General features: G+C 65.7%; 6 protein-coding genes across 6 annotated transcripts; 2 read left to right on the forward strand and 4 right to left on the reverse strand.

The window, feature by feature from the left end:
* Positions 1 to 543: 543 nt before the first annotated feature.
* On the reverse strand, positions 544 to 1,506 carry MICPUN_82115 (predicted protein; the record flags this gene model as incomplete). Its single annotated transcript, XM_002502423.1, has 1 exon — positions 544 to 1,506. A coding segment is annotated over one exon (963 nt), but the record flags the coding sequence as incomplete, so codon positions are not given.
* Positions 1,507 to 1,625: 119 nt separating this feature from the next.
* MICPUN_97378 (predicted protein) lies at positions 1,626 to 5,087 on the reverse strand (the record flags this gene model as incomplete). The annotated part of the gene is given in 2 exon segments (XM_002502424.1): positions 1,626 to 4,846; positions 4,865 to 5,087. 2 exon segments carry the CDS (start codon positions 5,085 to 5,087, stop codon positions 1,626 to 1,628), a joined length of 3,444 nt encoding a protein of 1,147 aa, XP_002502470.1.
* A 4,154-nt stretch (positions 5,088 to 9,241) lies between these two features.
* Positions 9,242 to 9,840, forward strand: MICPUN_108243 (predicted protein). The gene has a single exon (XM_002502042.1). The coding sequence runs from the start codon at positions 9,263 to 9,265 to the stop codon at positions 9,455 to 9,457; it is 195 nt and encodes a 64-aa protein (XP_002502088.1). The 5' UTR covers positions 9,242 to 9,262; the 3' UTR covers positions 9,458 to 9,840.
* A 59-nt stretch (positions 9,841 to 9,899) lies between these two features.
* Positions 9,900 to 11,753, reverse strand: MICPUN_58505 (Nucleosome/chromatin assembly complex protein; the record flags this gene model as incomplete). Its single annotated transcript, XM_002502425.1, has 1 exon — positions 9,900 to 11,753. The coding sequence occupies one exon, from the start codon at positions 11,751 to 11,753 to the stop codon at positions 9,900 to 9,902; it is 1,854 nt and encodes a 617-aa protein (XP_002502471.1).
* Positions 11,754 to 11,948: 195 nt separating this feature from the next.
* On the forward strand, positions 11,949 to 12,503 carry MICPUN_58506 (predicted protein; the record flags this gene model as incomplete). Its single annotated transcript, XM_002502043.1, has 1 exon — positions 11,949 to 12,503. One exon carries the CDS (start codon positions 11,949 to 11,951, stop codon positions 12,501 to 12,503), a length of 555 nt encoding a protein of 184 aa, XP_002502089.1.
* A 14-nt stretch (positions 12,504 to 12,517) lies between these two features.
* Positions 12,518 to 13,533, reverse strand: MICPUN_58507 (peptidyl prolyl isomerase; the record flags this gene model as incomplete). Its single annotated transcript, XM_002502426.1, has 1 exon — positions 12,518 to 13,533. One exon carries the CDS (start codon positions 13,531 to 13,533, stop codon positions 12,604 to 12,606), a length of 930 nt encoding a protein of 309 aa, XP_002502472.1. The 3' UTR covers positions 12,518 to 12,603.
* Positions 13,534 to 13,747: the final 214 nt, after the last annotated feature.

Genomic DNA, 13,747 nt, shown 5'->3' on the forward strand with positions numbered 1-13,747 from the left:
GCCGCCGAACAGCACCCTCGCGCGCGTCGCCGCGGTCCTCAAACCCGGGTCGCGCTCCGCGGCGGGCGCGGCGAGCCTCTCCACGACGCTCGACAGCATCGCCGACGTCGCCCCCGGAGCCTCCGACTCTAGCTTCGCCAGCGCGGCGGTCACCGCCGCCGCCGCCGCCGCCGCGCCGACGGACCCGCCGCTCCTGCTCGCCGCGAGAGACGCCGCGGGGGACATGACGGACGCGATCGCCGGGGTGGACTTTGCCACCGCGGCGAGGTTCGAATCCGTCTTTGCGGCGGGCAATCGAGCCGGAGCCGTTCGCGGCGGGGGTTCATCTCGCGGGGGCTCGAGGGAGACGGGGGGTGCCTCGTCATCGTCCCCGCGCATCCTCACCGTCGAATCATAGTCCGCATCTTCATCTTCATCATCATTATCATCGTCGTCGTCGTCGTCCGCCGCTGCCGCCGCCGCCGCCGCCACATCGCGTCGCTTGTCAGCCTCAGTCATCCGCGGCGTGTTTGGTTTGTTGAACCGCTTCAGCGTGCCGTCGCCAAAGTCCCAGCTCGGCGCCGCTTCGTGCCGCGTCTCCGTTGTCTCGACGCCCACATCGTCCCCCCCGACGCTCGAGCTCGTCATGCGATCCACGCCGCCGTGCATGCGTTTGTTCACCCTGTCCGTGAGCTCGTCGCACCGCTCGGGCGCGTGCGCTATGAACCTGTGGTTCACCAGCTGGTTCGCTCGCGGCCGCCGGTCCGGATCTTTCTGCAGGCACGCGGCGACAAACTCCTTGAACGCGTCGGAGAAATTGCCCCCCTCCAACCGGGGCGGCGGGTTCTTCGGTATGAAGAAGAGCACGCGCATGGGGTGCAGGTCGCTGTACGGGGGCGTGCCGTTGGCCGCCTCCATCGCGGTTATGCCCAGCGACCAGATGTCGCATTTGGAGTTGTACCCGTCGGATTCGTGCGCCTGGATCACCTCGGGCGCCATCCAGAAGGGGGTGCCGGTGAACGTCCGCCGCTTGTTCCCGCCGAGAGTTTGGGTCAGGGTTCCCGCGACGCCGAAATCGGCGAGGCGGATCTCGCCCGTCGCGGTGAGCAGCACGTTCGCGCACTTGACGTCTCGGTGGATCTTCCCCTCGCCGTGGAGGTAGTCGAGCGCGTAGAGGAGGTCTCTGCAGATGACGGCGCACGCGGACTCCGAGAGCGGGCCACCGAGGTCATCCCTGATGAGGTCCGCGACGCTCCCGCCCGCCATGTACTCCATCGCGATCGCGAGGCGCGTGGACCCGGGGTCGAGCCAGCAGCCGAGATACTTGGTCACGAACGGCGAGGAGCACTGCACCAGGTACGAGATCTCGCGCTGGATGTCTTCCACCTCGTCCTCCGCCTCCTCCAGGTCCACGAGCTTGACCGCGACGACATCGTTGGTGAGCTTATCGCGCGCGGTGTGGACGTCGCCCGCGCTGCCGCGGCCGATCCGCGGACCGAGTTCGAACCGCTCGCTCGTCAGCGCCATCCCAAATTGCGAGACAATTTTTCTCTTGCAGCTTGGTTATCAAAATTCACCAGAGCTATGGCGCCTAAGTTACTTCGTCTCGTTACATTTCTCGTAAACCCCCAACCTCTCTTCTCTTCTTACCAGTCGAACCTCTTGAGCGTGTTCTCCGCATCCATAAGGTCCTTCTGCACCTTCTTCCGCCTGTAGAAGATGGGGCAGTCCCTGCTCGTGCACAACACGTCCTGGTGCAGCGACCCTTGGCACCGCTGGCACTGTGTCCACAGCCGGTTAAAGTCCCGCTCCAGCGCGTTAACGCTGTTGAGCGCCTTCTGCAGGTGCTCGGGTTCCTTGCCAAGGCAGTGCGTGCACAGCGCGGTGCTCTGCTTCTCGTCGGTGATGCTGCTCCTGCACCCCACGCATGATAAGCGAACCTTGGCGAAGGCCATGATGCCGCCAGCCTTGGCCGTCGGCGTCGGCACCGCGATGGTCCTCGTGTGGTCACCCTTGAGCAACTCGCTCTCCGCCTTCTCCGCACCCATGATGGGCTCGAAGATGCGCAGCAGCGGCTTGGCGAGGAAGTGCTCGAGGTAGTGGTGCGAATCGATCGGGATGTTGTTGTCCATCGCGTAGATGGGATCCTCGGATTTCTCATAGGATTTCGCGTTTTTGGGTCCCTTGATCATGACGTAAGCCACGCGGTCTCCGACTACGGGCGCGGTGACCGGATCGCGAACGGCCATCTTCTTGGCGAGCTCGACGTGTGGGGCGTTGACCGCGTAGTTCTCGGGCGCCTGCGACAATGACTTGGTGATCACCAGCAGCGACATGTCCAGCTTGTTCATGAGCAAGTCGGATATCGTGTTCTTGACGTACGAAATGGCACCCTTGGGGTTGCGGTGGATGAGAATCTTCTCCAGGCAGGTCTCGATAACCTGTCGCACCATCAAACAGTTATCGCGCCTCACGGTCTCGATGCCCTTGGTGTCCATGTAGTCGTACTTCTCCGTCTTGGTCCACAGCAGGCCCGCGTAGCGCTTCTTGCTGATGAGCAGGTACGGGAAGTACACCTTCTCGAACTCGAGCTTGATTGGCTTTATGAACGTCGCGCTGACGTACTCCGCAGCCTCCTCGCCAAGCTTCATCGCATCCTCCAGCTCCGGGACGTTAAATTTGATCATGACGGAGTCGGTGTCTCCGTAGATGACGTCCGCGTTGGCCTTGTACCCGTTCGCCGTGGTGTACCTCTTTTCCACCATGGCCTTGGTGTGATCAATCATCTCGCGGCCAAAGGCGGTGGTGGATGAGGAAATCTCGAGGCACGGGAGCTGACCCACGGTGGCGCCCGTGAAGCCGTACACGGAGTTGGCGCTCACCTTCAGCGCCAGCTGTCGACCGTCGAGCACAGCCTTCTCCAGCGGATCCTGCGCCTTCTTGAGATCCGCCTTGGCTCGCTTACGCGCGGAGAGGAGCTCTGTCAAAATCTCGGGTAGGATCCCCTTCTCCTTGTGGCTCTTGACGAACGTATCGCCGCACGGGGTCCTGGTAACGTCCTCGGATGCCATAAACTGCACCCTATCGCGCGGCACCAGCGTGCTGTAGCACAGATTATGCGCCATCATGATCGACGGATACAGGGAAGCGAAATCGAGAGTCGCCACGGGCATCTCGTAGTAACCCGCTTTCGCGTCCAGAACGGTGGCTCCCTCGTACGCGACGCCGCCGTCCGCCTGCTCGCCGCCCCCCTTCTTGGCTATGTGCGGCACCAGAAGCCCGCGCTGCTTCGCCTTGCGCAGAATCTGCGACAGCACCTTGATGGACTGGCCGCGAGCCAGGAGGAACGAGAGAGGCACGCCGGTGACCCTCGCCATCTCGATGTAGTTGTACATGTACATCAACTTATCGAGCAGCCTCTGCGGGAGGTAGGCGTCCTTGAGGCAGTACACCGCGAGTCGCCGGCGGGTCTCCGCGGTGCCCGCCTGCAGCTCGCTGATGGCGCTGTGGTGCACGTCCTCCTTTTGTTCTCCGAGAAAATGCGCCGACACCGCGTTGAGAGAGTACGACGACAGCTTGTGGTCCCTCTGCACAGCCTGGAGGAGGTCGAACTGCACGCGGCCCTCGATGGTGATCTCCTTGCTGTCCCTGGTGCCGTAGGCCTTCGAGGAGAAGGTGGTGTCCTTCATTCGGAGCTTGCTTCCGATCATGCGGCCCCAGTACGCGAAATCCTCGACGTTGAGCCGCTCGGCTCGGTTGATGAGGTACGGGAAATCAAAGTTCACGATGTTGTATCCGATGAGCAGATCCGGGTCCGTGGATCGCAGGAACTTACCCCACGACCGAAGCAGCTCGCGCTCGTCCTTGAAGGACAGCACGTCGGCGCCGACGATTGGCGCGCACGTGTCCAGCGTCCAGATAGCCTTGATGATGGGCCTGTCGTCCCCTTGGCACGTCACCATCGTCGCAATCTGGATCACCGGGTCGTGATCCGCGTCGGGGAAGTGACCCTTGCGACCGGCGCACTCGATGTCCACGGAAAGGATGCGGAACGGCGCCAGCTTGGAGTACTGACCCTCGGGGGGGTGCGAGACGACCTTGTCGAATTTGACGTCGCACTCGTACTGGCACATGCTCTGCTTCTGCGACTCGCGGATCGTGTATCCGCCCGCGGGCAGCTCGACCCAGTTACCGCCCACCACGCCGCGGTCCACCATGAATCGCAGGGTGTACAGCACGTTCGACTCGAACGTCTGGAACGTGAGCGAGGTGTGGTGCAGACCGGGCACGGTCACTCCCTGCTTCTCGATGATCCCTCGCGCCGTGGCCACCATGTTGGGCAAGGTCGTGGTCACCTTGACGAAGGTGCTCGTCTTTCCCTCCTGGAAGTACATCAGCGACTGCTTATCGCGGACGATCTCGACGGAGCCGATGAACGTCCCGTTGCCCCGCTGGTTCCCGCCGCGCTGGTTAGCCGCCATGGCGCCGTTCAGGGAGACGCGAAAGGGCTCGCACATCTCGTCTTTGAACGCGTCGGGAACCTTAGCGTAAAAGTAAGGCTCGAAGCCGTGCACGTGGACGCACACGCTGTTGCCCCCCGCGGTGACGCCGAAGATTCGGAGCCGCGCGCTGTCGCCCTGCGCCTTGCGGTCGGGGCCCAGCATGGCGTGCGGCTCGCCGATGACGTAGTCGATGTCGAGCTGCTGGAAGCAGAGGTTGTCCTTGGAGGCGTCGAGGGTCGGCGCGGGCTTGCGCTTCCAGTGCTCCCTCTCCGCGTCGTTCGCGACGTTGACCTGTGAACGCCGCGGGGGGGCACGCGCGGGGAAGACGCCGTCAGGGATACGGTCGGGTGAAGGGTGTTGGGTCGCTCGAGATGGGTGAAAACCCGCAACCCCGCGGTTTGAAAAAAAAGAGGGCACCGACGATCGTTCGATGCGGGCGCTCACCTTCTGGTCCATGACGTCGTTGAGGAAGACGTCATCGTCGTCTGGATCCTCGTACTCCTCGGGAAGCTCAGGTTCAGCGTCCATGAAGTCCGCGGAGGGGCCGGCGTACGCGCGCTTGCCGTCGGGACCTTCGCCCTCGCCCGGTCTCTTCACGCCGCTCATGTCGCTATGGCCAGATCGCAAGCTCGTTTTCAAAACTTTTCCCCGGGTGCTCGTTCGCTTCGACCCGTCAACGACGCCCTCAACGCGCGAGGAAGCTCGTTAGGCTTCGCCGACGCTTCAACGAATGTCTCTCGCGCGCGGCTCGTGGGTTCGTGCCGGACCGACGCGTGCCAGAGTGACCCGACGCGTGTCCCTTGGACCAAACGTGCGTGTCCTCCAACAAAAGTTCCGATACCAGCCAAACCAAACCGTCTGTCCGTCGCGATTCAAAGGACAAAATTTGCGACCGACCGCTTCAGACGCTGGAGCGCGCTGCGTGCCGCAACTTTACTTTTCTCGCCGAAAAAGCTGCCCCGTCCCTGACCGCGCAGGAGGCGCGCTCGGCAGTTTCCCATTTGCGCAATAAATATCTCGCCCCGCGGCTCGAACTGATAACCAGTGCCTCCACGTCTCCCGAACCGGGTAATCGCCCAATCACTCTCGCCGGTCCGTCTTTTGATATTCTTTTCATTTCCCCAGCCTTGGGCTTGGTTCGTAGATCCAGGCCGAACCCGAGTTGTGCGTGCGATGGCCTCAGATCGGGACACTCGAGTCCCCGCGCCAATGAAAACGCACGGCGCAATCAGGTTGTCGCGTTTTCATTCGCCCAGCTGTGTCAGATTTTTCGGTCCAAGGGTCGGTTTGGAGGCTTTGAGGCCCAAAGCGAGCTGCGAAAGACTGGACAACGCTGGTTCACAGAGCCAGCCGAGACTGCCTCGGGCTCATCATCGCACTTTGTCATCGCGCCCGACGCAGGTGGGCGGGAAGAGCCGTGTAGCCGGGGAGGGAAGGGTCCTTAGCCGGGTTACTTTGGGGTAGAACCTAGGGGAGGACGCTCGCGGCTGCTCGCGCGGGGGTCCACGCACGGTCGCGGCTCCTCGCAGCGGGCGTCGCGGGAGAGTTCCGGAAGGTGCGCGCCATCGTCCCGTCTCTCGTGTTCCCGCCTTTGCCCGATTTTCACCCTCGCGTGCCGCGTGTTCTACGCTCGGCGTGGCGGATTCACGACCGTTTCCGGCGCGCCGACGCCGCCGAGACCTCCGTCGCGGCGGTGTTCAACTCTGCGGGCGCTCGAACGCGCGGGAATTCGCGCGAGAGGAGGGCACGCGCCGCGCTGCCGGCCGGACGGCTCCCGGTTTCGCGCCACAATCGGACCCTGAAAAAAACTCCGAGAGTCGCGACTCGTGATTTTTAGCGACTCGGGACCCCGCCGGGCGCGGCGACGCAGCGACGGTCGCTCGAGCTCGCGCCCTTGGAGTTCCGCCGGACGGGTCGAATCGCTCGCTGACGACACTCTCGGCGCGTTTCACGGCCGTAGCGCCGGTCGCGTCCCGCCCGATTGCCGCCGAAATTCGTACTGACCGGCCGGTGTCCGTCATCCGCTTTTCCCCTCCTTCCCTGCAGGGTTTCTCTCTCGCGGCCGCTCCGTTGTCGAGGGGTCCCGCGGTTGCGCAGCCCGCCATGGCTTCGGTGAGTCCCCCGCGCCCCTCGCAACCCCACGGATCCCGAGAAAACCCACGTGCGCGGCTTCACGGGCGCCCGGGGGTGACCCACGACCGTCGCACGTGCAGCCGTCGCCCGTCTCCGGCGGAGCTCCGAGACCCATCCGGGGTGCAATCGGCCCAGCCCACCTTTTGTCGGACGCTCCTCGCTCACGTGCCCCTCGTTTTATTCCTCTTTTTTGGTTTCAGGTTATGGAGGTCCCGTCGCACGACGGGCTCCTTCCGGGCATCCCCGGGAAGCGCTGCGCGCACTGCAACACGCAGACGACGCCGCTCTGGCGCAACGGACCGGACGGGCCCAAGACGCTCTGCAACGCGTGCGGAGTGCGCGATAACAGGCGGCACGCCAAGGTGCGCCCCCCGCCCCGCAACCCTGAAAATAATCCGTCGCGCCTCCCGGACGACGCTTGGGGGCACTTTTTCTTTTCCGGAACCCTTGTCGACGGCGGCGTCGCCCCGACTGACCCGCGCGCGCCCTCCCCTCATCTCGCTCCGCAGCAAAACCGCAACGCGAACGCCCGCCCGAGGCCCCGCAAGCCCCAGGCGCGGGAGAACAAGCCCAAGGTGGCGGCCGACGGAACCCCGCTCGTCGGGGGCAACCGCCCCAAAAGAGTCGCCTCGGCGCCCATGTTTCTCGGATCCGAGGAGCTCGAGGCGGGCGGCGGTCGCAGGTCCGCGCGCTGGAACGCGGGGCTGCTCACCAAGCGCGCCAAGCTCGAGGCGCAGCAGCACGCCGCGCAGAAAGCCGCGCGACGCGCGAACGCGATGGAGATGGACCTCGACGCCGACGGCAACATCCGGCTGCCGTCCTTCACGACCGTCGCCGATTACGACGAGTCGTCCATGTCCGGATTCGCCCCTCCCGCGGGGTACATCCGCGCCAGGCCCCACACCCTCGCGGGACGGTTCGAGCCGAACGGCCCGGCGCCCATGTACACCGCCACGTCGGAAGACCGCGCGTGGCTCGCCGCCGTCAACCGCGATCGCGCCGCCGACGCCGAGCGCGTCCGCGAGCGAGAGCTCGAGACGCTCTTCGACGTCTTCGAGGAGGCTTCGTGGCACGCCGGCGCCATGGTGCCGTCCGCGCCCGCCGCGTACGACATCCTGGGGTACGGCGAGACGTCCGTGGCGGAGGCTGAGGCGGCGGTCAAGTCGGCGCGGTCCATGCCCGAGTTTGACCTCTCGTGGGCGGAGGCGGAGGGGGACCTGCTCTCGCCCGCCGCCGGCCGCGCCCCCGCGTGGGACGTGTCGCACGACGCGTTCGGCGCCATCGCGAAGGGCGGCCGATCGAACGACGACGACGACGCGGTCGACCCCGCGCCACGGAGGGACGTCGTCGATTCGCCCCCGGTCACGCCGACGGGGTCGGTGGAACCCGGCGACTACGCCGGCGTCGGCGCGCCCCGATCGGACCAGGATCCGAGCGAGACGAACGCGGGTCTCTCGCCCGGGTCTGCTCGCTCGGCCGGGTCCGCGTCGGTGGACGCGGACGGCACCGACGCCGACACCGACGGCGACACCGACGCCGAGATCGACGCGGCCGGCGCGGCGGTGGACGACGACGAATCCGCGGATGGTTTGGGAAACGGGAAGAGCAGTGATCTTGTCACGAGGGGAGGGAAGGTGAGGGCGACGAGGAGCCGCGCGTTAAAGGCAAAGGCGACGCGCGCGACGACGACCGCCACGAAGAAATCCTCCAAGAAAGTCGTGAACACCTCCCTCAAGAAGGTCAACAGGGGGGCAAGTGAGCTCAGAAAGAAAGGTCCTATCAACCGCACCGCCGAGAAGAACAACACCAAGCTCGGCGGCGACAAAAACTCAAAACACAACAACAAACAAACAACCATCAAGACGACGACGACGACGGGCAAGGTGGTCAAGCAGCGCGCGGGGGCGCCAGCCCCCAAGCGGATCCCCAACGGTCCCACCTTTGATGACGCGGATCTCGTGTACGCCTACTACCGCGAGCTCCGGCTTCGCAACGGCGGGCGCGCGCTCCTTCCCCGCTTCGAGTGCCCCGCGCCGCCGAGCTACCGCGCCCGCGCGCAGCTCGGCGGCAACAAGGAGGTGTGCGACGACAACGGACAAGACGACGACCGCGCGACCAAGACGATTTTCGAACCCGACCAGTACCAATTCGTGCTCGGGTACGAGGGTGTCCGCCGGCAGCAGCGCGAGCGGGCGGCTCGATGCGAGGCCATCGCCGCCGCCGCGCGCCGCCGCCGCCGCCGCGCGTGCTTCAACCCGGCCGCGTCGAAGCGCCGTCGCAAGCAGCAGGCTGCCATGGAGGTGGCCATCGAGGCGCCGCTGACGGTGGTGCACGAACCCCTCTTCGCCGAGCCGGATCCCGAGCCGGACCGCGACGGGGATTCCAACGCCGGGCACGACCCGTCCGACCCGTCCGACGCGTTCGACGCCGACGTCTTCAAGATCGATCGATCCGAGTGCGTCGAATCCGAGTGGGAGTCCGACGACGACGTGCCGCTGGCCACCCTGCACGGCGACGGACGCGAGCCCACGCTCGCGGAGCTCTTGGCTCGAACCAAGCGCGACGCGGACACCCAGCTCAAGAAGGCGTCCATCGCGCTCGAACGGCCGTGCCCGACGGTATCGTCGCCGGGTATCCCCGACAGCGTCATGAACCGGCTGTCCAAGGCGGCCAACGAGGTGATGAGCAGGATCGTGGGGTTGAAGCCGACGCCGATGCAACCGTTCACTCACGGGTTGTCGACGCCGGACACCACGCCGCGCAAGCCTCGGAAGGTGCACCGGTTCAAGCCCGTGGAGTTGGACAGCCTCAAGGAAGGCGCGTCCGTCAAGGTGGAGGCGTGAGTGAGTGACGGGGCTCGAGTTCCGCCCGTGTCTCCTCCCGCGCCGACGCCGATGTTTGTTTGATATGGCAAGTTGTGTATTTATGGAGTGTGTCGAGAAGGAAGAGGGTGACGGTTTCTGGGCTCAGAGACGAAAAAAAAGAGTTAAAAAAGAGAGAGGGTGGAGAGGGTGTGTGGGACAGCGCCGACAAGTATTACGTCAGGGTATTAGCACTACGTCAGGATTACTTATCAGGGGATCATCGGCGAGGGTATCGTCGGCGCTGAGGTTAATTAGCAAACGAGGCAAAGGCTGGTGGACGCGGTTTTTATTCGCCGCTCGCCAGCCCTGGGTGTCGCGCCGGTGTCGTGAGCCCGAATCGCCTTTTTTCAATTCCAAAAACGAATATGTAAACAACACGCGTTAGTTCGTCGTCGACGTCGTTCGCCGCCGCGCGACTCGCTCACATCGGCGTCGGGGCGATCCTCGTGGGCTTCTTCTCCTCCGCCTCCCCGTCCACCGAATCGATCGGTCGCTTCTCGCCAACTTCCGCCGTCGGCACGGGAACCACCCTCCTCGCGGGTTCCGCCGGCGTGGGCATCACCCTCTCGGGCCCGTCGGCGGTCACCGCCTGGGGCGCGATCCTCTTCGGCCCGTCGGCGGTCACCGCCTGGGGCGCGATCCTCTTCGGCCCGTCGGCGGTCACCGCCTGGGGCGCGATCCTCTTTGGCCCGTCGGCGGCCGCCGCGGTTGCCTCCGTCCTCGCCGGCGCCGACTGTGCGACTCGTGCCGCCGCCTGCGCCGCCGCGGACCTCTCCGCCGCCGCCTTCGCCGCCTCCGCCGCGCGCCTCGCCCTCTCCTCCGCGGACTTGACCCTCCGCTGCGGAAGCACGTGCGCGATGTGCTCGGGAACCTCCTCGGGCGCGAGCGCGCGTCCCAGCTCCGCCTCCGTGAACGTCAGCGCCGAGCAGTACCCGTCGCTGGAGCTCACCACCAGCTTGAGCCCGCACGGGGACCACGCCGCGTCGGTGATGGTGGCGTAGTGCAGACCCGAGACGAACGCCACGGGGGCATCCGCGCCGGTGTCGTAGACGGCGACGGTGTCGGTGGTGCACACGGCGAAGACGACGCGGTAGGGGAGGTCAAAGTCGGGAGCCGGCTCGACGGTGACGGCCGCGGCCGCGTCAGCCGCGGGCGCCGCGCCGCCGTCGCCCGGGATCGCCGCGTCGTCGTCCGCATTCGCCTCGCCGCCCGGCTGCTGCGCGCCGTCGACCGCCGGTTCGGCTCCCACGGCTTGCGCGACCGTTTCCGCGGCGGCCGTTTCCTCGTGACGCACCTCCCCGGCGGCCGTTTCCGGCGCCGGGGTGCGAGGCGCCTCCACTGGAGTTTTCCTTCGGTACAGACGCGGTGAGAAGCGAACGCACGCCGCGGGGGCGACGCACGGAAGACGAATCGCCGGCCTCGCGAACCTGCCGCGCTGGTAGAGGTAGACGGCGTGACCTCCTCCCTGCGTCGCGCCGCCCTCCTCCCTGTGCAACCCCGCGGGGATCGCGAGGAAGCTCCCGCAGGGCGACCAGGCCAATCGCCGGAAAAACGACTCGAGCGTGTCGTCGTGAAAGAGCAGTCCCTTGACGTTCACCGCGCGCCGCACCTCCTTCTGGCACACCAGCTTCTTGCACCAACCGCCCAGGTGCGTCGGCTCGACCGGGACGCGCGAGCGCGGGGTGGTGGCGTACACGTTCACTTTCCGATCGCCCGAGGCGGACACGACGAACTCGCCTTGCGGATCCCACGCGACGCCCTGGACGTAGTGCTCGTGTCCCTCGAGGCGGATCAGCCCGCGACCTGAGGCCTCGCTCCACACGATGGAAGAGTTATCGACGGAACCGGTGACGAGCGCGGCGCCCCCGGGCGCCCACGCGAGATCCTGGACGTCGTCGGAGTGCCCGCGGAGGGTGTTCGCCGTCCTCCACGTGGTCGGATCGCCGTGGAGGTTCTTGGTGCCCTCCGGCGCGCGTCTCCACAGGAGGACCTCGCCGGTATCGCCGCCCGACGCGAGGATATCGCCGCCCGGGGAGAATCGGACGACGTTCACCGCCTTGGTGTGCGCGGTGAGAGTCTCCAGGTGCTCCACGTCCGGGTTTCCGTCGGCATCCTCCTTCAAGGACCAGAGTTTCACCTCCTTATCGGCGCCACCGGTGACGAGGCGGCCGGTGGCGGGATCGAAGTCGACGGAGAGCACGGGCGCGGGCTTGGGGGCGCCCGCGGTACTCTCCGCCTTCGCGTGCCACAGCACCTGGATGGTCTTGACCTTCATCGTCGTGACCGGCGCGCTCCTTCTGTGATGGGGGCGCCCGCGACTTTCGCCCACTTTTCAAATTTTGTCTGGTATCGAACAGTCGAAGTCAAAAAATTGTTGCTTGCTGTGTCGTTGTCGTGGCTCACGGAACCCACCAAACGCCGCAACACTCCCTCCCGCGCCCCTTCTCGCCCGAGACACGGTGACGCGACGATGAGCGACATGACGACGATCCCCCACGCCAAGGCCGCGAAGCCCGGGCCGTGGTGCAACACCGCCCCCACGCTTCGCCAGCGCGCCAAGCGCAGGCGTCACTCCCTCGGAGGAGCTGACGAGCTGCTGGCGCCAAGGTCGCTCACGGACGAGCGGACGCGACCCGCCGAGGTCGTATCGAAGGACGCGACACCTACGGCAGCGCGGGGCGAAGACGCGGGGGTCCCCACCTCCGATCTCACCGGCTCGTCACCGCCGGAACCCTCGACAATCAAGTACAACGAGGCGCCGCGGAAGAAGGCCCCGAAGTGGCTCTACGAGTCGAAGCGGTTCGCGTGGACGGAGCGAGACGAATTCGGGAGCATGACCCGTCACGAACCCGTCAACCCTGTCCTTCTCGCCATCGCACGCGCCGACTCATCGGTCGCCTGGCCGAGCGAGACGACGTCGCCGCCGGCGTCGACACCGTTCGGCAGAGAACTCCGTAAGGTTATGGAGAGGGCCGTGATGGAGAAGGTCAGGCGCGAGGCGGCGAATAAACCAACCAACGAATGAACGAACGAATGAACGAATGAACGAATGAATGAATGAATGAAGAGTCAAGAGAACCCTCTTGAGCGCTGCGATGCGTGCGTCTACTGCGCGCGTGTGCTACTCACGCGTACGCGAACCTCGCGGCGAGCGCGCGACCCGCCCCGAACTTTGCCGCTTTGGAGGGAGTTTTCTTGCCTCCGCTCGTGACCCTCCTTACTCCGCGCGCCCGGCGCCTCACCGACGCGGACGCGGACGCCTCCACGGACATGGACGCCGCCACGCCGCCCCCCGTCGCGCCACGCCCGTGCCTCACCACCCCGCACTGCTCCACGGTGATCCGCTGGAACGTCAGACCCTCCTGCCTCGCGTCGCCGAGCTGCTCCAACGCGGCGAGTACGTTCCACCCCTCCACAACCTGACCGAACGCGACGTGCGAGCCGTCGAGCACCTCGGGTTCGACCCTGGGAAACGTGATCATGAACTGGCTGCCGTTGCAGTTTTGGGCGCCCGGGTTGTACATCGTGAGCACGCCCGGACCGTCGTGCGTGTACGCGTCGATGTTTTCGTCGTCAAAGTACGGTCCGGCATCGGTGACGTAGATGGACTGCCCGCCCGGCGCGGCGTCGGGGAGGAGGGAGGCGAAGTCGAAGAAGTCCGGGTCGTTGGCGTCGTACAAGATGTCGTCGAGCTCGGTGAAGTCGCCGCCGCGGATCCAGTTCCCCGGGAACACCTTGAACATCGTGCCCGCGTAGCAGCGGTACTCGCAGAGCTTGAGAAAGTTCTCGGCGGTGATCGGGTGCGTGTCCGCCTTGAGCTCGAACACGACGCGGCCGAGGTAGTACCCGCCCGATCGAACCTCGAAGAAGCACAGGGGGTTGTCCGGGTTGGGTTCGCCCAGCGGGGGCGTGTACGGGACCTCCGGGGTCTCGATGCACTGCGCCCACTTCTCTCGCTGCTCCCACTTCACCGCGTACACTCCCCCGGGCGCGAGCGGGAGGATGGACGGGATGTCCTTGTACTTGCCCTCCTCCGGGGTGGGCGTGGCGGCCATCGCGTCGTCGACGGTGAACGTGTATCCAAAGGGTTGGATCCGCGTCCGAGCGCCGGAGTTTCGCGATACGCGTGAAGATGCGCGCGCTCACGAGTGCGACGGCCGATGCGCCGTCCTTATCTTCCCGTGGTGAAAACTCGTGGTCTCGAAGCGTCGGAGCACATAGCTGGAGTGCGCGCTGCGCGCCACCGACTGACCGAGTCTGAGACTTTTA

The sequence above is a fragment of the Micromonas commoda genome, chromosome 5, assembly GCF_000090985.2.
Source record: "Micromonas commoda chromosome 5, complete sequence".
Taxonomy (NCBI): Eukaryota; Viridiplantae; Chlorophyta; class Mamiellophyceae; order Mamiellales; family Mamiellaceae; genus Micromonas; species Micromonas commoda.

Excerpts from the sequence above, each read along its gene's own strand:
- MICPUN_108243 (XM_002502042.1), top strand. The coding sequence starts at position 9,263 with ATGAACCGGCTGTCCAAGGCGGCCAACGAGGTGATGAGCAGGATCGTG.